The 25,529-nt window shown below is 37.9% G+C and overlaps 1 protein-coding gene across 11 annotated transcripts in view; it reads left to right on the top strand.

Moving 5' to 3' along the window:
* The window catches only part of SK (small conductance calcium-activated potassium channel), a 66,706-nt gene that overhangs the window by 25,907 nt on the left and 15,270 nt on the right, over nucleotides 1-25,529 (top strand). For 7 of the 11 annotated variants that reach the window (XR_006412365.2, XM_044394236.2, XM_044394234.2 and 4 more), the window contains exons 5-9: nucleotides 13,797-13,942; nucleotides 16,398-16,617; nucleotides 16,713-16,814; nucleotides 21,363-21,679; nucleotides 22,274-22,378. Coding sequence is in view for 10 of the 11 variants with exons in the window: in XM_044394236.2 (XP_044250171.1) it covers nucleotides 13,797-13,942; nucleotides 16,398-16,617; nucleotides 16,713-16,814; nucleotides 21,363-21,679; nucleotides 22,274-22,378 (890 nt within the window). In the remaining variant the exon portion in view is untranslated. The remainder of the gene's footprint in view (nucleotides 1-13,796; nucleotides 13,943-16,397; nucleotides 16,618-16,712; nucleotides 16,815-21,362; nucleotides 21,680-22,273; nucleotides 22,379-25,529) is intronic. The other 4 variants (XM_044394232.2, XM_044394225.2, XM_070219200.1 and 1 more) reach the window with 1 other exon arrangement.

Raw genomic sequence — 25,529 nt, 5'->3', positions numbered from 1 at the left:
TCTCTTTCTCACTCTCACTCTCTGGCTCACGCGAAAAAAAAGGTTTTCTGGGGCTAGAATCCCCCCTAAGAATTTGTGAGTGCCAAATTATTATAAATAATAATGATTCTCAAAAAAGTTTGGAAATTATCCTACAATTAACGCCCTTTGTCGAATTTTCTAAAATTATCTAACTCCTTTGAAACTTGTGCACATATAAATATTTCATAGTCTTTGTTTTTATATCAGCTTAAACAAAAAAAATTTGATAATAATTTTTGTTATCAATAAAGTCTTTTTATAACCATTTATCCTAAGAAGATTTTTTTTATTTTATTTGAAGATCGCTGTTGTGAGACCTTGTAAAACTCCGCCTTCTGCATACGCCCCTGTCGTTTTGTGCTGCTCCATCTCTCATTTTGATTTTTAAAATGTAGTTTTTAATGTCCCAAAAAGGAGTATCTCTCGATGTGTGAGTGTCTGTGTGTAACCGCAAAAGGATTAACTTGTAAAGTTCAATTTTGATTTTCGTATCGCGTGCCAGTCGACCATTATGCTATATAGTTAACCGAAGAAAACAAAAAAAAAACACAACTCAAAGTCATAACCAAAGCTCAAAGTTCAATGGAGAAGAAGAAGCGGCAGCTTCTTCTTTTCAATTCTATTTCTCTTCCTCTGCCGCCGTCGACGTTGCTGCCTCTCCTCAAAGTTCCCTATTGTACGCTTGTGGGTGTGCTACTCCTGCTGCTTTGTGCGTGTATTCGTGGGTGCGAGCAAGCGAGATAGCCATAGCACACTCCTACAGAGAGGGACAGAGAGAGAACAAAAGCTGAGTGGATTGGAAATCAGTCAAAGGAAGACAGAGAGAGAGAGGAAGAGGGAGAAAGAGAGAGAGTGAAAGGCGAGGCGGCGCCGACTCTCTCTCCGACTTTCTCCAACTCTCTCTCTTTCTCGCTCTCCCTCTGTCACCTTAGATTTTCGGTGCTCCTTTTAGCGTGCCGCCAAATTAAACACACATGACAATGCCAATTCATTATGGCCGAAAACGAAATTGCAATTGCAATGGCAGCGGAAAGAAGAAAAAACAGACCGGAGGCAGCGCTGCCACTGAAAGCAGCGACTGCGACGGTGGCAGTGACAGCTGATAAAGACAGTTTGACAGGCAAATCTGGGTCTAAAGAAGAAGAAGACGTGCAGCACCCACACACCCACACCCCTATTGCACGCTGCTCCCTACTTACAGGTACAGGTGGAACCTGCACGATGCGAATTTCCTTAACTCTTTAATATCCTTAAACTGTGTCCAAAAAGTATGCTATACTTTCGGTACCTTTGGGTGTTCAAGAAAAATGTTATTCATTAGAAACGTTGCTTTCCAGACAAATCTAAGAGTCCTACAATCCTTCTTGACATTTGTTGTAGTTTTAATATTTAAGTAAACAAATTGTTACCTTGAAATTTCTAAGTTTTTTGATATTCTTAATGCAAATTGATTTTTATTTTTAAATATTCAAAAAGTTTAATTTTTGTTTACGTCTTATTTCGTAAGATAAACCTATATACAATATTTTGGAATTCTGGAATTCTCGAATTTATTTTTCGACTTTTCCTGGTTTCAATATTTCTAAAATCGTGATCAGCAATTTGCAATTTCGAACGCTTTAATGTATTGAGTCTTGAGCCAAGATAGAACCTTCTGATCAGGGAAAAAAGGACCATTTCATGAATATTTGTTATCCTGGAGTGGCTGTCACTTCGGAGGCCTCACTGTATTTCTGGGACTATTTATCAACCGTGGCTTGGTAACGGGATCTGGGAGCGAAGAGATCGGGTGTTCTGTTCTGGTCTCGTGTCCTCTCTTCGTTCTTCGCGCTTTGCTCTTGGCTCTCTCCTTCGTAACGGTAAAATTGCGGTCGAGTTAATTCGAACTTGCTCTCGTTGCCGGCGTCGCTGCCAGCGGCGACTGCGACGTTGGCCGCTGGCGTCCTCGCCGCCGCTTGTGAAGATTCCGTTTCGTTTCGTTTCATTTTCAGTTCTCGGTCGGTTTCTGTTTCAGTCTGTATTGTGTTTACACCCATGGCTGACGTAGCGAGCGCAGAAGAGCTAAACCTTCGAAAGCGAAAAATAATAATAAAATAACTAAACAACAACAAACTAAATAACTAAAAAAAATATATACACATACATAAAACAAGTCAAATATATGTATGTATATATGCGTAACAGATGAAACGAAAAACGACAACAACAACAACAATAGAGGCATGAACAGCAGCAACAATAATATTAATAACGATAATAGCCACAATTACAATTACAGTTACAATTACAATTACCAACAACAGTTATCGTTGAAGTTACCGCTGTTACACTTACAATTACGTTCACGAGTCCCGTTTTTTTTCCAGTGCGTGCGTGTATGTGAAATTGTTATTATTAACAACGACAACAACAAAAACAAGCAAAATAGAGAAGAAATAGCGTTACTTTTCTTTTAACCGGATTCCGGTACTTACACACACACACACATACACAGACACAAACCACCACACACACACACACGCCACGCTCACACAAAAAACGACAACCATACACCCACACAGAAGCGAACAAACATTGAAAATGAAAGACGAAACAATGCGATAACGGGATAACTATAACAAACAAATCAAACCAGAAGAAGCAGAGGAAGACTAGCGAATAAGAACAAGAAGAAGACAACAAGCGATTTAAGGTGAATAATTTACAATATTTACTAGGAAATATTAAGAATATCAATAAACAGACAAACAGAGCTCAAAATACATAGCACAAATAAAACAAATAAAATGGCGGAGCCAAAAGAAACGGGAGTACCGCTGCCAACGTCTCTGCCGGCGTAGCATCGCCTCAGGCCAAAAGAAAGTAAAAGGAAATAAAAAGAAAACAGCCAGCGAAGGCATACACATAAAAGACTCATAAAGCAGAAGAAAACAGCCAAAAAAACAGTAATAACAAGAAAAAAGAGCTGGGAAAACCCCCAACAAAGGCCCGAGTAATATATCACAATATTTCCCATCCATAGATAAATATCTCGCCATACTCTCCATAAAGATGTTGGCCAACCAAATTGGCAAAAAAATAAAATTGAAGTGGAAAGGCAAAAGGCCAACAACGAAAGTTACTGTATAGTCTATTGAGAGGTTTCGGAAGATAAGTTCATCTTGTCCATATAGAGAGTGGGTACTTTCTTTTTAAAGAAATATAATAAACTAAGGATTACCAACTTATATAAGTCAATGATAATTGAGCACATAATTTATCAAACAATCCATTCTTAAAAGAATGTTTTATATTTTAAAACGAATCTCTAAGTTTTTTATTTTATTTAAAGATGTAAGATCAAACAGGGGCTTTTAATTTAATTTTGCAGTTGCTGGAAAATATTACAGTAAAGAAATTTAATATAAGACAAAATAAGATTAGAAAAAACCTTGCCAAAAGTACTTTATTAGTGCTCAATATCCCGATAGAATATATTTCCCATCAACACCATATAAAAATGCACAAAGGGACAGACATACTAAAAATATCAATTGACGATATTGAATTTATCCTGACATCAGCCAAACGCCATTCGAAAATGTATAGAGACCTCTTATCGTCGCTCCACTCTTTCTGATGGAAAGCATAGCATATTTCTTGGCGCCCGCTACGCGGCGGAAAAAACGCGAAAACTTTGAAACGAAGCGGACGGAGAGTAGGCAAAATTTATGATTTTCCCGCATATGTGTGTGGACGAGGAGATATACATATATACAGATACATAAATATATTGCAATATGTGGGTAATGGAAGGGCGCAAACGAAAGAAAGAAGCCCAAAGAGTGATTCAAACTTTTTTGGTTCAACCATAAACTTTTTTGCGCCTTGAATATTTTATGAAAGGCAGATGAAGTACACAAGTTGGAGTAAAGTCCATCATTAAGCGACCAATATATATTGGACTATATAAAACAACGAAGAACATCTCTCGTGTAAATTTCAAAGTAAAAGTAAGAGGGAGAATAATAAATATAATTACAGTCTCGGGACGGTGGGGAGAAGGCAGATGGCAGGGGCCCTAGCTGTCATATCTCTTCAGCATTCCGGCTAAGAGTTACGACACATTTTTGGCCATACTTTCATCTGCTTTCTTTCCCTCTCCCTATCTCGGTATTTTGTTTTTTTTTGGTCCTTTTGCTACACTTCAAGTTGAGTTATCCTAGTCATAGCCCTTGGAGACTGGAGACTCAAGTCAACCCATTTAACCGGCAGCACATGGACACATTTTGTTTTTTTTTTTGTGTGGCCCTGTCTTACCTGATTTTCTTCCCCTCCGCCTGTCTAACTGCTTTATTTTCCCAGCTTTTCTCTTGGTTTTTCTCCCATTTCCCTCTTGTTTTCCTCCTCGTTTTTATGACATTTTCTGTTGCTGTTTTTGATGGTGTAGAAATTCCAAGCCGGTTGCATTAAGTTTCAGTTCCGGCTTGTTGATTGACATTTCCTCTGCTCTTTCTCTTTTTTTCTTCTTCTATTTTTTTGTGACTTTGTCCCAATGCCTCTATGTGTGTGGGTGTGCGTTTGTGTTAGCCTTATCCTTTAGCCGGCTGACAGTTTTGGGCAAAAACCAGAAGAACGAACCAAAAAAAAAAAATGAAACACACAGAAAGAATGGCATTTTTTCGTGTGGCAATGGCCATGGCAATGGCAATCTTATGCAACTCGCTTCGTTTGATAAACCGCAAGTGGCACTGGAAATGTGTGTGTGGGTGGCTGGGCGGGTTGATGGGTTGATGGGTGGCGCGCCGATTGTTATGTAAGGCCGTGGATGTAACAACAATGGCCAAGATAAGAGCATCGAAGCGCCAAGCAAACGAAATGAGCAGCGAAACGTGAAAAACTCCAAATAATCTACAATAAAACAAGAGGGGAAACGCAGAAAGAGAAGAGAGAAAAAAAATAAATGGCAACGGGGCGGATGGTGAATGTCGGTTATTGCGTATACGTCATGTTGCCAGCGCTCGCTGTTGCTGTTGCTGTTATTGTTGTTATTATTAGGCAGGCGTGGCCAAGTGGGCGGCTGGCTCTCGAAAGATAACGCATACGCCGCATGGGTCCACGTTTGCCGCTTAAAAAGATGCAAATCCCAATGAGGCCCACTGGCTGCAAACAATTCTGAATTATTAAGTTACTCAATCAGGCTTGGCCCTAAGACCTTAAACTCACTTGAAATGGGATTTGGTCGAGGGTTTACGTACGTCTCTGCTGTTTGCTGGGATTATATATCCCTCTTTTTCCGCTTTTTCCACCGACCATATCGCTGGGTGGGCGCCTCCTTACAATTGAAGGTGGAAATAACAAAAATAACGAAATGAAAAAAAATTTCAATTAACAAATTCGCCTTTCGAACGTTCGCGTTATGGGCGCACGCATAAACAAATCTACAGCGCAAAAAGTTCCGTGCTGAGGAAAATTTCTTTAAGGGATTAAATTTCCATGCCTCAGCGCACACAAACGCACATACACAGGGAGGAAATTAAAAATTTAAAAAATTACAAATATATCATACATTTTATAAAATATTTGTTTAGGGATTTTTAGCCACTTATTCTGTTTACTTACCATATTACTCCATATTACTCCATATTACACCAATAATATGTAAGAAAACTAAAAGTATATAAAGTATTTTTCCGAGTGTATATTATACAAACATACACATAAATAAGGAAATATAAGGACTGAGAAAAACATCTTAAAAAAGGTTTGACTCCAGTCTTGGGGCATTTGAAGCAGGAATTTGGCCAAATCCCTTCTTAGCTACGACATAAAAGGACATTTTGGTATCTCCCCACTCTCTCTGCCTTTTTTAAGAATATTTAGGCCAAGCCATTGTTATTTCCCGCAGTGTATATTGTATAATAGATATACAAACGTGGAGGGACACGTGCCCGAGATGGATGGATGCCTGTTTCTGTTCTGTTATGTTCTGTCTTCCCTGCGCTTTTCCCCAACCGCCTGTTAAATGTTTTTTCGTATCCCTTTTTTTCTTTTTTGATATTTCCAACCTTATTACACACTTACCTGCCCACGTGTGTGAGCTTAAAGTTTTGTTATTGTTTTCGCACTGGCCAAAGGGAGCAGCACGTGGCCATGACCGCCATATTGGCCAGTCCTGAACAAAAAAAAAAAAAACGAACGATAACCTAAAAAATAAATAAAGAAAAACCTACACCTCCACAGCAAATTGAACTTCAATTTCAATTGCAATCGAGTCGAATCAAATCGAACCTACTTGGCCAGTTGGTCATTATGGCGGAAGCAAATCATTGTAAATGAGACCAAATTGCCCCCATCCCCGTTCTGAGCCACCTGCTATTTGCATTTCAGTATTTCCCTCTGGATAATTGAGCGAGCATGCGACTCTAACTGGGGGTCTAACCTTCAGCTAGCCCTAGACTAGCAGGTCTAGTTGGTCTAGCTCCAACACCCACTTAGACCTTAGACCCTAGCGGCGCCATCAAATATCCACACACCCCTTGCGGCTCATCCAAAAGTGAAAACATTCGAGTCAAGGCCAGGCGAATGGCTCTGTCTATTTGGTATCGTTTGTTTATTAATTATTTGGTTAGGCTTTTACCCGCCCCTTTTCGTTGCGCACTGAGCGAAAATGTTGTGACGAAAGATCGTCCTATTAAATATTCAAAGAAAATAATTATACCTTATTTAAATAACTTAAAGAATATTTTTAAAAATAATTAATTATTAATTCAAACACTCTAAAAATTCTCAGAAATATCGAAAGCTGTTATCCATGTTTTTAATAAATAATATTAATGATCTCATTTCGAACTAATAAAGTTTTTATTAATTTTAGATGGTTTTTGTTTAAATTTTGCCAATTAAATTGTATGAAAATATTCTTTGTTTAAAGTGGTCATGCTTTTGAATAATAATATAATATTAAAAGAAATATATTTGATTTTTAGGATTAAAATTTTTAATAATATTTGATTTCTCTTAGTAAGGCTTTGGCTTCGACCCCGTTTTCTAGTTGCCCCCATATTTACCTTTTGGTTTGGCAAATATTTGAGTTTTTGCCATCTTTTTCTGTTTGTTTGTTTGTTTTTTTTGTGTGACTTTCCTTTTTCTTTTTTTTTGTATTTTTAATATGTTCCATTGCCGGTCGTTTCATTATGCAGTCGCTAAGTGTGTCACAAGTCGAAAGTAAACAATTTTCAATTCCTCAACAATTTCTATTATTTTTTCGTGGTTTTCGTTTCGTTGCCCCTCGAACCCCTCGAGCCCCCACTACCACTTGAGTCACCTTAACGATTCTTGCGTTTGTCTTTTCGCATTTCAATGGACTGTGTGTATATAGATGTGTGTGCGGTAACAATAGGGTTAGATATATTGATTTTCGATCATAAGAACCTGCAACATGCAAAGTCCAACTAACACCTTGCCCATTATATACCTACTAATATATACATATATATGCGGATATGTATATATCGGCCCAGTGACACGCCCCGCCCATTGACATTAGCCCTATTCGAGTCGCCTTGCGAGCTTTTGGCCCGAAGACGTCTCCCTGTCATTGTCGAGTTATCATTATTATATTAAATGAATGCGCCGCTTTGGCACGCTCCAGCCTCAGTGCCTCTGTGCCTCATTTATCCCCCGTTCCGATCCGATCCGATACGCCACGCCCCCCAAATTAGGGCTTGTTGTATATGCGAGTCGGTGGTTCCGGCAATCAATCTCCTCCACGAGCACATCTAAAGAACGGAGAAAGGGGCTTTATGGCCAATGGAACCGATTTGATTAGTGATGAAAGACCAACTACAAACTAACCGCAGTCACTCCCAAAAAGAAAAAAACTGACCAAATTGTGCACTCAGGGTGAACTAATTGTGTAATTCAAAGTTTTCAGGTCCCAAATACACAACACACATATAAGTGCACTGGAAAAAAATCATAGTTATTCGTGACAATTTATATATTATATTAAAAATATATTGAATGCTTAAAAGATTTTTAAAAATAAATATATGTAAATAACAGGACGAAAAATTACTTGGTGTCTAAAAGTATGCAACAATATATTTGTTGACCAAAATTGATATGAATTCCTTTAGGAAGACGACTATCCTTTATTCACTGCATACTTTCAGACACATACTTAGAAATTTAAAAGGGATTTCAAAAAACTAATAAATATAGTAGTGCTTTTTTCCCTGTGCTGGAAAGGGAATTCTTAAGGGTGCGCTGCAAGGCAGGGCAAAAATATTACTTATCCGCCTAATTAAGCTCCAACAAAGCGAACACTTCATTATATATTTCCTGCACTCCGGCGGGCAGAGATTGTTTAGGGGTGGGTTACGGGGTGGTGTTTGGATTTCCTGCCTTTCCTGGTGCCGAAGAGAGGAAAAGAAAAGAAAACGTAACCTTAATGTAATGCGAATTACGCTAAATTTATTAGGCAAAGGCAGCGAGTGAGGGAAAAGCGGCAACGGAAACGGAAACCAAGGCAAACTGAAGAGCGGGGGGAAAACCCCAAAAATACACACACACACAAATACACATGAGGCTGGGCCTAATCGGTATCGTTAGCTCCAACTCCCTTCACCCTGAATTTTCATTTGCAGCCCGTCGTTACCAATTTCGTCGCTTATTTCGTATTGTATTTTCTCTCCTAGTTTCGTTTCCTTTTGCCACTTTTACTTGGTTTTTGCGTGCTGGCCGCGTTTTGTATAGGAAACTCGATAATTTCCACCAATTTCCTTTGCTGCACATGTGTGTGTGAGTGTTGGTGTGTGTGTGTGTTAGCCCTGTTAGCCCTGGCAAAGTATGCGTGTTCATGCGAAGCTCATAAACTGTGTGTCGGCAATGAGTATGTTAATTTGGTTAGAGGTGAGAACGCAGGTGAGAAATAATTTTGGGGCGTGGCATCGACTAAATGCCAATGCCAACAACAAAAACAACAACAACATATCCTTTGTGTGCGTGACCATCCAAAAACAAAACTACAACAAAAATCCAAAAAGAAAAGAGACAGATAAAATGTAGGGAGAAATTACTTACTCAAGTACTTGAAAAGTTTGCCGCAAAAGGCGGAAAATTACCCAACAAAATTGCACTTTTGCAATAAACTTTTTAACCCGTTAATTTCACTGTTTGTAAAGTTAGTTCGCCAAGACTTGCTCAAGTGTCAATTTATCAAAGAGTATACGAATTTGTAGTTTATTTATTTGCCCAAGGTATGTTAGTTAACGTATTATAGAAATATTGCTGAAAATAAATATAAAATACATTTATTTAAAGGGAAATTATATAATAGCATTCGTATTATTTAACAAAAAAGCCAACCATATTGGCCATTTGAATTGCATTAACCTCATCATATTGATTGGCCCCTTGGCTAATTTTATTTAGTGGCCTCTTTATATTCGATTGTATAGATTTTAAATTTGATTATGTTTGTTTAAACACACGCATGGATTTTCCATGGAATTAATTGAATTCCACGACAAGTGGCGAATAATATGTTGTTATGCGTTTTCGGTTTGTATTGTTGATATGCCATCAACGTTTTCGGTTTTATAAGTTATCCTATTCATAAACATTCCGCATTTAAAATTCCGTGTAAATTGAATTTCTCTGCTATTTTATTCTTCAATGGCTTTTCATTTCGCTCCACTTGAACTAAATGCGTTTAAGGTGGAATTTATGTTCGATGGTCTAAGAATCTCCTCGAAAAACAGCTTATTTTCTCGCTCCAAAACTTGCCACATTTTCAAGTTAAATGACTTCCTTCGAGGCATTTATTTAATCTGCTGCTGAGTTGTCTTTCCTGTCGCTTCCTCGTTTTTTTCTTGCGTTTTTCGCTTTCCGTTTCGCTTTTCAACTTAATTAAGAAATCCAATTAACATCATTGACATTAGATGTCCTAGAATATGCGCAATTTGTTTTGTTTTTATATAGTTTTTTTTTCGTTGGTATTTTCATGAGCACATGGCAGCCAAAAAATAAAAGAAAACACAAACACACGCATCTGCCGAAAAATAGATTTTTCCTTTTGCATATGTATGTGTGTGTGTGTGTGTAGGTGAAGGGGTGATGGAGAAAGCAGGACCTCGCTGGCCACCCCCGAAAATCCACACCCTTTGCTGACAAGTAGGCGTTGATGTTGATGTTGACGTTGGTCTCGTGTGTGTCCCTCCCTCCCAAAAAACCGGCCTTCCGCCCATCGCCACCCCCTCGTTGCGTGAGTCCCGAAATTGTGCGTGTGTGCGGCTTTTTGGGGGGGGGGGGGGGGGGGTTGTGGGTGGTGGGCGGTGTGGGGTGTGGGGTTTGCCGGCTGGGCGCCTGTTCGTCCAACACGCAACAAACAAACGATAACAAACAATTGTGGCAACGACATTCGGATACTCAGTGTCTCCATTTCCCAGCCATAGTCGACCCCCTCCTCCCAAGTTTTCCAAGTCCTCCATTTGTCTTCTCCTGATTTTGGTTGGGAATGTCGGTCGTCCTCTCATCGTCGTCGTCCTCCAAATGCTGATTGTAAAGGCAGGGCTGGGAATCATGTTTTAAGTCGTGTTTACTGGCTTCAATTCCGAAATGTCCTTGAAGAGGTTTTAGCAATTTCAAGTGCCTCTCTGTTTTGGCTTACATTTGGGATACACTTTTAATAATAATAATACTTAAAAATAGATGAAACTTCAATGGAATTCAAATGCTTATACAAAATATTTTTTAATTAAATTTATTTTATTAATATAAGTATTTAAGTTTCCGCTTTTCTGGAAGGCTTAAATATGCTTTTAAAAAAACCTTTAAAAATCACGAGAGTCCCAGAAAAAATGCAGACTTAAAACAAATTTCAAATCACTGCATTATTACCTCTTTATTTCTACATCTCCTACCCTTTGACTGGCACTCAGTCGAACGAAAACAAAACACTTGCAATCCGATTTGTCGTTTCACTCAATTATGATAGCACTGCCGGGGTCAAAGGGCGCTCGTCCACGCCCACGAATCTGTCAAATTATCCACATGATCGCCGTATGTATTTCGCTGTGGAGCGGAGACAGACCTCAGGAAATCCCATTCAAGTCGGACAACTTTGGCTCATCTCCTTTCAGCTGGCTTAAACAGTGACACAAGTAACACAACTGCACGAGCAGCGGGAACGGGAACGGGAGCCACATTCAAGCAAATCTACTTAGCATAAACCAATTCACACAGAAACACACACTCGTACGCAGGTTGGGGCAAACACACTCACACACAACGAGAGAGAGAGATAGAGAGAGAGAAAGCAGGCAGCTTTCATTACAGGGGAGTGGCTGGCTTTCACTGAGCAGCTGACAAACTGGGAAAGCCAAAAACTGATTATGGCTTTACCCATTCAAAGCGACAGCACTCTGCACTTGCAAATAGACAAATGTGTGTGGTCTAGTGGGAGAACGATTTTAAGACCATCTTACTCTTAGAAATAAAATATTTTAAAAGAAAAAAGACATAACACTGGTTGCATGGTCACACTTCAATCGTAGTGTGACCTTGTACACTGACTTTATTGCCTCTAATGCGCGACCGGTCACACTTAACCTTTTATTTCTTCAAAATAAAATAGAAGATAGAAAAATAGAAAATAGAAATAGAAGAAGCATAATATTAAAATTGTTTTTAAAAATCCTTGAAGTAAATAAATATATCTACTACATTTAGGGATTTTCAGTGTACCTAAAAGTACAGCTTAAATGAGAAATAATCGAAAATGAGCTGCAACTAAGTTCCCATTCCAAGTGAAAATTAAAACATGTGCAGAAAGTGAAATTAAAAGTGATGCTATGTGCTTAGCACTCAACTTGCTTGCTTTCTTGGACCCTCGCGCCCCTCTAGAAAATGTCCCTACATTCTTTTTTTTTCGTTCTTATTTTTCCCAAGATCCCGTAAGTGAAGTACAAGTTAAGCTCGAGCCTTGTCGCCCAGTCACGTAGTCTTCTCTGCCCATAGCGAAGGTGCCTTTTCTGAAAGGCGAATGAAAAGGGGGACCGAGCTGTTCTTTATAAACAAATATTTGGATTTAGCAACTGAGTGAGCAGTTGGAGGGCAAAGGAAGCTTAAATTCGAGCAGAAAAAAGAAAGGAAGGAATTTTATTTCCAAGCTGAATTTTAGGCAGTCCTGTGGGTCCCCCTCTCTCTCTCTCTCGGCGGTTGTGTGTGTCTAGTTTACGACTTTTACTACTTTCTTTCCACTTTCTCTATCTCTCTCTCTCTCTCCATCTCTCTCGCTTTACCGCCCTCACTGCTTATGCAAAACCGCACCCATATTGGAGGACAAGTAGGAAAGCAGATTACTTATCTTTTAGTTTTCATTTAAATATGAAGACCAAATTGTACACACACGCCGTATTTTCCTTTTCACTTTTCTCGACCATTAGAGGTATATATGATATATATATATATATACACATATATATTTGTATGTAAAGGAAAACATGAGGAGGAGCTCCTTGGGTCTTTGTTTTCAAGCAAAACTCTATCTTTTGGGCAGATAAAGATGGAGCAAAAAGCAAGTGGATTTCTTTTTATTTACCGCCCGCCCTTTCAATTCCGGTTTTCATCTCGACTCGGCGTTTTTTTTTTTCCTCCGTCTATTTTTGGTTAGACGAAAATAATTGGATTTACACCGAATCAAGAATCAAGATGAAAACTAGGGAGGGAAATGAGAGGGAGGTTGGGATAGAAATAGGGATGTGGCATATGATGATGTCGTCATTCCGGAGGATAAAGTACAGTTGGCAGGCAGATGGGTCTATGTCTATGCCTTTATTCCATGCCAGTTGTGGGCTGGTAAAGGCAACTCAAATTGGAGATATTCATAAGTGAAATTTGTTATTCCAATAAGGAGATAACTTTGGGTTTTTTAAATGAAAACCATAAAAACATAAAGAAAACGGCAAAGCTAGCTATTCAGGTTGGTTTAATTTTTATGAATATTAAATATAATTTAACAAAAAACAAGAGAGAACGCTATAGTCGGGTTGGTGTCCCGACTATCTAATACCCGTCACTCAGCGAACGCGGGTTGGTGTCCCGACTAATAATCGTAACTCAGCTAAAGGGAGTGCGAGGGAGATAGATATATGTAGATATTTTGATTGCGTATAACTTTTTAATGAATGGTGCGATTTGAAAAATGTCTTCTACATTTCGATAGGTATAAATATACACAACAAAATTGCATTTATACTTCTCGGAAATCTTTAAAGATGTGGGCGCAGGACCCATTTTAAAATCGTTAGTGGGCGATTGTGGGCGTTAGAGGGGGCGTGGCGCTCGGCTAAAATAAACTTGCGCTGCGTAGGAAGCCAAAGAATATGTGTGGAAAATCTCAACCTTCTAGCTTTTGTAGTTTCTGAGATCTCAGCGTTCATACAGACGGACAGACGGACAGACAGACAGACGGACAGACGGACAGACGGACATGGCTAGATCGACTCGGCTAGTGCCCCTGATCAAGAATATATATACTTTATGGGGTCGGAAACGCTTCCTTCTAGCTGTTACATACTTTTGCACGAATCTAATATACCCTTTTACTCTACGAGTAACGGGTATAAATATAAAAAGGGTAAAGTATATAGATTCCAATTTACTTACATAGATTTTCACCCAATGCTAGTTGCTTAAGCACCCGAGCACAAAACCAAACACAAACACCATTTGATTATTCTGTTTGGAAACTTATCTTAATAATTGTTCTGCAAATACATAAATTCTAGCTCCGCAAACCGGCGTCGACACTCTCAATTCCTGGCTCGATGAAAACACCTTCCATTGCGAACCGGGAACAGATCTCATCTGGATGCAACGAAGAAGCGGCCGAGGCACTAGTGGGTATCCACTCAGACTACCCTAGGTATGAAATGTATGTATTGCCCGATCCGATCCGCCAGTAGAGTATGTATATACCAGCAGTGTTCAGCATTCATTAACCCTCGAACCTCCCCCCTCTACCCTCGCCCAGTCGACAAACTCCTCCATCTAGAGACCAAATCGATTTTGACCAAGTTTATGTAGGATGATATAGTAATAATATATATTTATTTGTAAATGAATATAGATCATGCTCTTTTAAAGCAGTTAATAGCAAAAGTTGCATGGTCACACTACAATCACAGTGTGACCTTGTACACAGAGTTTATTGCCTTTAAAATAACTTAGTGCCGGTTTCTCGAGTCCCTGTCAAAGTCCCTGATAGCTATCTGTCCGAAAAACTTAAAGACCAGATAAACTGTTCGTAAAAGCAAATCGGCTTCCTCGACTGCTTTAATTTATCTGAACGAGAAACAATTACAGAGTGCTGTTAACGTACAGAATTATGCTGTGAAGCGCAAAAAATTGCGTGCTTCGATTATTTCATCAGCTGTTTGGGTATAAGTCAGCTGTGATTTCGTTTCTTTTTCTTAGTTGGCTTTGGGAAATCAGCTGTCATTCTATCGAGCCGAAAACGCTTAACAGGGACACCGAGTCCCTGTCAAAGTTAGCTCTCACATTTATGCTCGAGAAAGTCAAAATGCCTTAGCAGGGACTTTATCTGTTCGAGAAATGTTAGCCGGCACTCGAGAAACCGGCCCTTAATAGAATAGATAGTAAGCTTTTTAACACATTTGTAGCGATTAGCAGCATCGCAATATATAATTTTAGACAAATCAACATGTTCGATTTTTTGCTCAGTGTGCGATTTAAGGAAGGTGCACTGCCACTGAAGACCGACATTGAGGGATTGGACTGGGAAACGATAACCGTAACTGTGGGCAAATCATTGACTGATGGATGGCCCGGGGACAGTAATTAGCTGTCAATGTCAGGACAAGTGACCCCGGGATGAAGATGAAGATGAAACTGACGATGATGATGATATTGCGAGGGCAAAAATTGAAATAGGGCAAATGTCCGGGGTAATATTCATTGGGGAGCGCTTGAGAGCCGGCGCGATTCAATTTGAGCACTCTAAAGTGAATTCAGCTCACGAATGGCTGCTGGGTTGGTCCGGTGGTTCGATGGTCCACTGGTCGTCTTCTGGTGTCCACATAAATCTCTATGAATGTCGTCGATGGCAAGATATTTTCCTGCAATCACGTTGGCAATTTGGCACAGTTCAGCAGTTTATAGAGGGGGCAGCACACAGAGAAAGGCCAGGGGATTGGATATATGGCTATGACTACGACCAAGACTACGATTGTGACTGTGACTATATGGGCATCGAAAACGAGGACAGCCAGCTGTGTGTGTGTGTATGTTTTCATTTGTCAGCAAAATTTTTATTGGCCATCTTTGGCTCATTCAAAGAGCATGGGGTTTTGTACCCCCCTCCCCACCCCTTTTGTCATCGGTGTCTGTGTATCTATAAGATACAAATTGATATGACACATTTAGGAAAGCCGGCGCAAAGCGAAAACACACAAATCTGTCATTCAGGCTGTAAGATTTATTAAGGTGCCGACTAGAGTTGAACGGAGCTCTGAGTTGGATTCGCTCGACTTGAGTTCCGTTGAGTTGAGTTGGGTTGACTTAACCCCCAGTAACCCCCCTCATCGCAGCGAAGAAATCTCGACAGACCTCCTACAGCCACTTAAGCATTAGTCAGCGATCTGGGAAAAGCACTCAGTGGGGGTTGAAAATGGATCAGGATTTAATGGTAAATCCCTTACTGTCTATTAAGTACTAAAAAATTAATTGTTGACTTAATGAAAATAGGTTACAAAATTAAGGTAAATCGCTTTGAATTCAACGATATTTCCTGGTAAACCCCTTAGTTTAGATATTATATAAAGCACAGCCCATCCCAATAAGAGAAAAATCCACATTAGTTGAGCTCATTAGTAGCCTATAAATAAATAGCCACATCACAAGTAGCTTTAGATTTCCATCCATAAATAGAATCATTCATGGCAGGGAATTAAAAGAGCTTAACGAGGCATACTTAGATATTCTTGCCGCAAAAAAACCTGCAATTAATAAAAGGATTGGACTACGGAAATAATAAAAAATAGAATTGAAAGGTCAGAGAGAAGAGAGAAGATTAAATTAAATATGAATAGGATTAGAGCGAAGACAGGAATCATTAGAGAGAATAATACAAATACCCATACAAATCCGTTTTGTTAGAGTAGTAAACCGTCAATTTATTAAAATAAAACAAGATGGTTGATACTGTAATTACATACCCAAACACATCCGTCAATTAAAGTAGTTAACAATCGATTTATTCGGTAGTGGAAAGTGTAGCACGACAAAAAATGGATGGGGAGTGAGTGGGTAGTGAGTGTGGGCTCTGCAGAACCCATTGGCAATCTGATTGAACCCCATTAACCCCGCAGGTATATGGAAGAACGTGCTCTTACTGGCGGCAATACGTCCAGGAAGCCATCAACAAACTCGGCCAAACACAAACCCAATGTGGGCTATCGCCTGGGCAAGAGGAAAGCCCTCTTCGAGAAGCGCAAACGGATCAGCGATTACGCCCTGGTCATGGGCATGTTCGGGATCATCGTGATGGTAATCGAAAACGAGCTGAGCAGTGCCGGTGTCTACACAAAGGTGAGATAACTAAATATGTATAAATATATTTAAATATGATTTATATATAATACTAATCCCCTAACCTTAACCTTCTTTTACCTCCTATTTTGCAGGCATCGTTCTACTCGACAGCGTTAAAAACCTTAATATCTGTTTCGACTGTGATTCTTTTAGGACTTATAGTAGCTTACCATGCTTTGGAAGTGCAGGTGAGAGTGAGTGCAAATTGTATTCTTCTCTTCCAGATGTTATTGATGTTCTTGCTGATGGTCGTCATCGTTAACTGTTTAACGTTGCCGTCGTCACTGTCGCTCACTGTCACCATATAATACCCCCGATATAGACCCCCCAGAAATCCCCCCTTTCCCCAACCAACCAACCAACCAAAAAAAAAAAAAAAAAAATGAAAAGAAAAAGAAAAAGAAAACCCACCCTCTATGGTCATGCTAACCCCTCGAAATCCCACAAAGCCGCCCCCCCCTGTCCAACTGTCATCATCGCCATCTCGGTTTGTTTGTTTGTATGTTTGTTAGTTAGTTAGTTTGTTTGTTTGCTGTTGAAAAACGTTTTCTTGTATCCGGTTATGATTTCGATTTACTATCTTTTGTTTTTCCCTTTACTTTCAATGTGTTTCTCGCATATTGGGAGCGTGAGCAAGAGTATGAAAGAGCGATGGAGAGTGCATGTGCAGTGAAAGTTAGTTGAGTGAGTGAGAGAAAGTGACAACCCGTTTCCGTTTCCAGTTCCGGTTCCGTTTCCCATTTTCTCATTCCACAGCCCACCTTTCCACGTTCCCCTTCTTACCTCGCTCCATTCCGCCATTTCTCCGGACATCTTTCATCTAGTCCCTCTACAAAAGAAGAGAAAAAATAAAAAGATAGTTTCATCCCACCACAAAGAATCTAAAATGAAAATATGAAAAAAAAAACAAAAACAAAAAAGTTATGAAAGCTGAAACACTGTACATAAAGCTAACCATTCTCATTCACCGAACTCACCTTAACCACCCTCACTCTGTTCACCACAGTTGTTTTTGAAATCAAGATCCTCGCTTTTAAATTATAGTTTGAAAAAAAAACAATAAGGAAATTATGCTAACGTATTGTATTAACAATTTCCAAATCAAAAAATCAATAAAGCATTTTAAATTTTAATTAAATTGTAAGAATACCCTTAACAAGAATTACATCCTCTGTGGTGAAATTCTCTTTATCGATCAATCGATCGTAAGCAGCCCTGTTTTGGCATTTTCATTTTAATTCGTTTCATTTCCATTTAACGCAGATCCTCTAAACATGATATAGACCGGAACTTATTGACAATACTAAACATTCCATACCAAAATCGTTTTCGTACTCGTTTACCTCCAATATGCGCTTCAAATACCAGTTGCATGTACAGCACTATAATTTGTTTAATTTGCTCAACATTTTTGATATATATGATCCATATATATATACATTTATATATATATTTATATATAATCTATACAATTTCCACTTCTACTTCCTCTTCTTCAACTTATTGGTTTCGTCTTACTTTTCTCGTTTCGTTTACCTTACAATTAAAAATACAAACCACAAAAAACCAGTAAATTTAGTTAAGACATGTGTTAAAAATTATCGTTGGCATGAGTTAAACATATATAGCTACATATATATAAATAGAGAAAAAAATCTCAACCGATTTGAAAACAAATGCGGTTGGGGATCATTTCGTTTGGAACTTAGAAATATGTAGAGAGCATGGGAGCATCTATTTGCCTAGTTCGTAATTCTGTTGATTCTAACTTAAAACATGAACAAAACATAATTATATACAACAACATGATTGATAACAATATTATCTATTAGCAACATACTCGAATAAAACCGAAGAGAAGTGGAAGATACTCGAAAACCCTGAACTTTCGTTAGCTTCATCGAATCAAACTGAAATACTGATGTTTGTAGGGACAAAGTCCTGTGTTCAGTGATTGAATTTGGATTGGTAATTGAAGTCTCCATATCGATAACTCGATATGGCTATCGATAGTCAGCGAATCAGCCTCGTTATCGCAATAATCGCAATCTAAAAGAAGCTACAGCAAAAACCAAAAAAAAAAAAAAGAAACCTTTTACCCCTTTTAACTCTCACAACTGCATTCAACCATTTCCATGTCCATGATTCAATCAAGTCAGGTCATTGATCAGTCGTCTGTCAGTCAATCAATCAACCAAACCAGTCAACCAGTCAATCAATCAAATCAAACCAGTCAGTCAGCTGATATACTTTCTATAAATATATACAAAAATCCCCCTCCCCAAAAATCTCATAATTCGTAATCTCTTCACACAATTTGTTCTCTCTCTATTATAATAATATAACTCCGAATAAATGTTTATCCCCCCAAATTAATGTTGATGTTTAAGAGTAAAATTTTAATATGTAATTACCTTCCATTATGCTTTGCAGAATTCAGTAAGTAATACTTATTATAATGTCTACCATACATACTTCAATATTTGTGAGTAAATCCAAATTAAAACCATGCATAGTGTTATGTACCATATACGGAAGCAACCAATACCAATACCAAAACCAACTCAAATCAAAAACCAAAACAGAAACCAAAAACTAAAAACTGAAAACTAAAAACCCAAAACCAAAAAACCGAACCAACAAAACATGCCTAGAGTAGATAAACCATAGATCGTACTTAGACTTGGGTATACGTATATACATACATATATTACATATGTATATCCAAAAATGCATACTGAAGCCAAAAAGCTGAAACCAAGCAATAACTTCAAGTCGATGTTTAGTTGAACCCGCGTCTGTACCTTTGTATATCGTGTCTAGTGTATATATATATACAATCCTCTTTTTTTTTGTTTTTTTTTTCCATGGAAACTAAACCAAAAAACTGCAGCTACAGATACGAATAATACTGTCACACGCCATCCAAGATCAAAGGCAACCGCTTGGCTGTTAAATAGCGAAAATTGTGGCTTAGCTTTGCACCGAGAATCCACCCGAACCACCCAACCGCAATCTCACCTTGTCTTGCAGTACAGTACGTACGGTATACAGTAAACACTGGCCATGTGCGAATCGATTGTGGAAATGTTTGACCATAAGAATTGAAAAGGTGGAAGGTTTCTGTAATTAAAGAGACAAAGACGTCATTTTTAAATTCCAATTATCATTAAATTGCTTACCTCTAAAATTTCCACAGGATTTTCACTATTAATTCCAAACATAGTTTTTTGAGAATGGTTTCTCTTTGGTCTTGGAAAAAATGTAAATATAAATAAATAAACCCTTTTCTTCTTACAAAGACTTGATTGTACCTTAATTTTTAAGGGGTCAATCCCCCCTGTCAGAAATTCCGATAAAAAAAAGAAAATTATTAAACTCAAAAAATAGAATACTCTGTAAATCATTTTTGAAACATTTTCCAATCGGCTTGCATATAAATAAAATAGATGTACATTTGCACAACATACATACAAGCATATCCGCATACATATGAGCATTCCCATTGCTAAGTCGATACTGAATATATATATGACTATAAAGCATATATATATTAATCGATATATGTACTATCAAGCATCAAACCCATCTATCACCAAAATTAGGGGCAAAAACATCGAAGTTTGGCCAAATCAAAGAAAAAGAACACAGGACTTTGTGAATGCGAGATAGGAGAGACCTTGCAACCAGACCTTGTCGTAAATCGATAATCAATTAATCAGTCGGCTTAACTTGCGAATGGCTCATATGCAATTAAAAACGAAAGACACACAAATCAAGAAAAAGAGAAAAATGCACATCATTTAGCTTGTTGTGCGAATAGCCTTTGCATTCAAGATGGGGAAATATTAATGCCTATCGATTATCGCGATTACCTGCAAAACCATCGATAACTTGGATATTTCTCCATTTCCATTTTCACTTCGCCTAGATGTTATGTGATGTGATGTGATATTGATAGATGTTTGTATATATGGCCTAATTGCACTGCGAACTTTAGATTAATGCAGTTTAATGGTTAGGGTTCTTCCGATTACCCCGCGATTGAGTCCAGTGAGTGGGGTGATTTTGAACTTTAGATAAATTGATTTGACAACGAGAAAGTAAAGAAAAAGGATAAAGGTAAAACAGCAACCAAGAAAACAAGAACGAAATCGAGTGAAATGTGCTAATTACACGAGAACACGCACGCTGCTTTCTAGTAAGTACTTGCACTCACACATGCACCGAAGCACTCACACACGCGCACACGCACAACACACACACCTACACCTTAACCTAAACCGAAAGAAATAAAACATAAGACACGAAATGAATTTCAGAGGAGATTCCATAGCCTACGATACTTGAACTTGACTCGGGAATTGCTTCCACCACTAAAACAAAAACCATTAACACACACGTAGGCACACACACAACCTCAAAAACTCGCACACCCACACCCACACACACACACCCCATTGACGTTGTACTTGTCAAATAATTCATGCTCGTATATTTGAGTGTAATTCATTTTTGTTTAGTCGCAAAAAAACCAAAATCCAATCAATAAATCTCCAATTATAATTAATAAATTATATACTTGTTCTCCTTTTTTCTTCCCCTCTCGTTTCCTTTTCTTTTTTGGCACACACCAACGAACTAAATCAAATCGTATCGTACCGCCATGCATCAATATAATACCAATCCAAAATCAAAATCAAAATCCAAATCGAAATTAAAATTGAATTTGAAAAACGCAGTTATTCATGATAGATAACTGCGCCGACGATTGGAGGATCGCAATGACATGGCAACGAATTAGTCAAATAGGGTTAGAACTTTTTATATGCGCTATACATCCAATTCCTGGCGAATACTATTTCCAGTGGACGACGAAATTGGCCAATAAGAATAAAACAATTGGCACCGAAATGGTGCCATATGACGTAGCTTTATCATTACCTATGTTCCTTCGATTATATTTAATCTGCCGCGTAATGCTGCTGCATTCAAAGCTATTCACAGACGCATCATCACGGAGCATTGGCGCTCTCAATAGGATTAATTTTAACACAAGGTGAGTTTAGAAATTTTATAGAAACCTATGTATTATAATAAAACATAATAATATTAGTCTTAGTAAAGCGGAAATTAAATGGAGTCTAAAGGTTGATGCAGATCCATATTTGGATCAACATTTTCATTGTCTCGGTCAAAAACCAAATTATTTTTTTGAGAAAAATTGCAATCTGGGTTTTTGGTAAAAATTTGAATTTTTTCTTCTTGTTTTTTGCTGTAACTTGGCCAAAAAAGGTCCTACACCAAAAATGCATACTGTTTTGAAAAGATAACAAAATAATAAATAAATCCATAACACTTTCCGTGTGATTTTGGAAAAATTAAATTTTCGCCAATTTTTAATTTTTTAATAAGGGGTTACCCCATGATTTTTTTCGAAAAATTAAAAATAAATAAAAAGTTTAATGTTTAAATGCCAATCGATGGGAAATTTAATAACGAGTTCAGAAAGGTATGACTATCCATACTTTGAGTCAGTATTTTTTTTGTTTTAGCAAAAAAACAGCTTTGTTTTAGCTAAAAACCTGTTTTGGTTCTAAACGAGTATTTATCTTAAGTATTTCACTAACTCCTTTTCTTTATTCCCTTTTAGATTCGTTTTAAAAACTCTAATGACAATATGCCCGGGAACGGTTCTATTGGTCTTCATGGTCTCGCTGTGGATCATCGCATCCTGGACGCTGCGTCAGTGCGAAAGGTAATGGCCATATTCTATTATCCGATTTATGATATGATATATATTTCTACTTACTTGTTGAGAATTACATTTTACTTTATTTTTTACGTTTGATTTTTGATTGTACTTATGCTTTTGTTCCTTTTTATTTGGTCTCAATGGTTGATTGGTTTCCTTAGTTTTTTGTTTTTCGGTTTTTCGTTTCCTTATTCCGTACTCCGTTTTGCGTTATCCGTATTCTCTTAAGTTTTCTCTGAACGCCATTTCCGTTTACCGTTCTGATTCAATGTGTTTGCCACTAATATTTAATATCAATGTATGTATGTACATAAATGTATGTGCCAAGCATTACGTAATGTCTTCTCCAAGAAACTAAAAAATAAACTCCAAACTCGAAATTTAAAACACCTTCGTCACAAGTTGTATTTGCTTTTTTTTGTACTCTCCTGTATAAAACATATTTTAAAGTTGTTTAACACATTTTAAAGTCCGGAAAAAGGGGCAAAGGGGAAGTTAAGCACAGCCACAGCTTACAACATACACGAAACAAAAAACAAAAAAAAAACATAAAGCGAATGTGCATTGTTGCTTATTCATACGTGCTAAAGAATTTACATGTAGCTTGCATTTTATCCACATACACACAAATGAAAACGAAAACGAAATCCCCGACGAAATACCGAAACTGTAACGAGTTCGAATGCGAATCTGTAACAATCGAAATGCAATTGTCACTGTCACGTAGCGAACGATTGGATAATGGATAATGCTTGCATGTGTTTCAATTTATTTACATTTGGCATTCGGATTCGCTTGTTTTTTACAACCTCTCCCATCCCCACCACCCTCCAAAGAACCCAAATTGCTTTTTTACATTTATCTTGCCTGTTCTTTTCCCCTTTTCTGACAACTGACAACTTATCGATATATTCGATGAAAGTTGATTGAAGTCCTGCACTTATTGGGGGAAAGGGGGCAACAACAACAAAGCAAAAGACACACACACACTCTTATAGAATTGGAGAGTGTAGTAAGAAGAATTGAATGTGACTGTACAGAGAAACAAGATGATGCATGGCCACACCGTTCTTCAATTATAGCTGCAGTCACACTGCTTGCTTTGTATGGATATTAAGCAACATGAAAGTAATAACGGTTGATCCAAGCCCATCTTAGTTCTCTGTATCGCGCTTTAACCGTATATACTTGCATATTTATCCCTAAGCCCGTATTATCCCATTTGAAATTTTCTATAGTTTTATTCAACTTTGAATCTTTGTGCTTGAACGTTGTATGCCTAGCTCTGTCTATCTTTCTCTCTCGCTCTCTTTTGCTCTTACTTACCTCACTTCTCTTCAGCAAATTCTCCTTGCTTTTGAAGGAAAACCATGTATTATGACACAGTTTATGATTGAATTGGCGCACCATATATTCCTCTCGCTCTTTCTCTCTTTCTACTGATCCCAGTCTATTGGCCTTCGGTATACTGTTTCTGTCCTCTTTCAATTTCCTCTGCTCTCTCACTCTCACATTGATCCATTTCAGTTGTTCTTGCGATTCTTACATTTTTCTTTTTAGTTTTATTGTGGATTAACGACGATTCTTATGTTTTTCGTTGTTGTTGTTGTTGCTGTTTAGTTTTGGGAAACGAAACATAACAGAAAAAAAAAGAAAACCAAAAATAACATTCTTACATATCGCATATTTATTTAATCAATTAAGCTTTAAATTGTGGATTGAACTGCGCCTGCATTTCTGTAGATCATATATCTAAACATCCTTATATATGTAACCAAAAATAAACTTGAAACAAAAGTGTTAATTCAAAACCAAACGAAATTAAAAAACGAAAACATAAACAAATGCCCAACCCCAAATACATATAAATGTGTTTAAGGGATCCTAACTCTTTAGAGCCCACCGAAGAATCCAACAGCTGTGTTTCAGTCTAGTGACGAAAGCATATACACCTCTCCATAAGTTCTTGTTGTTGCTGCTGTTGTTGTTGTCGTCCTTGTTGTTGCGTTGTTCCCATAGCCAAAATACTCAAAGTACCCTCGCATGTCTGTGCAGTTTGATCTATAAGGTTATAAATAAAAACATATTTATTAGTTGCATTCGCTGCACAGGCATGTCGAAAATCGGACAATAACAGCCCAGAAGACAGAAAAGTAAAAGAGTGACAGAAGCACTTAAACGTTCCTCCTCCTTCTTCTTCTTCTTCTACTTCTGCAACTACTACTTTGTGCAATTTATGTGAATATATTCTCGACTTTCATTTTATTTTCGCCTCAGATGAGTGACACGTATTGATTTGCGTGCAACATCCTCCGCTCGATTTGTTTCTGATTTTACCTTTCCGCGCTTTCATGATTTTTTATTGTTTTTGGCACACGGCGATATGGACTATGGACTCTGGACTGACTGGTTAACAAACAAATGAAAAAGCTCAGTGAGAAATAAACGAAAAATAAATACAACGAATATGTGTATGTCCTTCCATCTCGAATCAAGAAAACCGAACACCCAAACTCACACAGCCCACGTATACAAACATGTGTATTTATCGTAACGATGTTGAATTTTGTTCCGAAAACCATAATTAATTCGTATCTCGATGTTATTTTCTGTAGAAATTGGTAGAATTGGTTCTGAATTTCCTAAAACCAAATTTTATGTTTCGATCTGTATCTGTCTGTTGTTTAGCCGGGTCCACCTGTGGTCCCATCTTTATTTTCCGTTTTAATACATTTATCTATCTGTGTCTGTATGTGTGTCTGTATGTACGTGTATGTGTGTATTGTTGGAGATCCCCGGAAAACGTATCCTAACCAACCAACCATGCATGCTCTGCTCAGCTCGGATCAAAGCTCTGTGAGTTAGATATTAGGACAGGAGGATGTAGGCGAACAATGTGGGGGAAAGCCAGGAGAAAACATTTTGTGCGGCATTAAAAGGGTATTTACAAACACTGAACAAACAAACATACACGGAGGAAACAAATTCAAAAGCTAGAATATTATATTTAAAGTGTTTTTATTTCAATTAGTTAACAATTTGAGATTTAAGTAAAGGATTTATTGAATTGTAGTCCAAGTGCATGGTCACACTGGTCCCAAGGGCTCAGTGTGACCATGCATTCGTTGATAAGTCATCGTTAACAGGCCTAACC

Source organism: Drosophila takahashii, chromosome X (genome assembly GCF_030179915.1).
Source record: "Drosophila takahashii strain IR98-3 E-12201 chromosome X, DtakHiC1v2, whole genome shotgun sequence".
Classification (NCBI taxonomy): domain Eukaryota; kingdom Metazoa; phylum Arthropoda; class Insecta; order Diptera; family Drosophilidae; genus Drosophila; species Drosophila takahashii.
The sequence above is the reverse complement of the archived record's forward strand: the minus strand, read 5'-3'. Positions and strand labels throughout refer to the sequence as shown.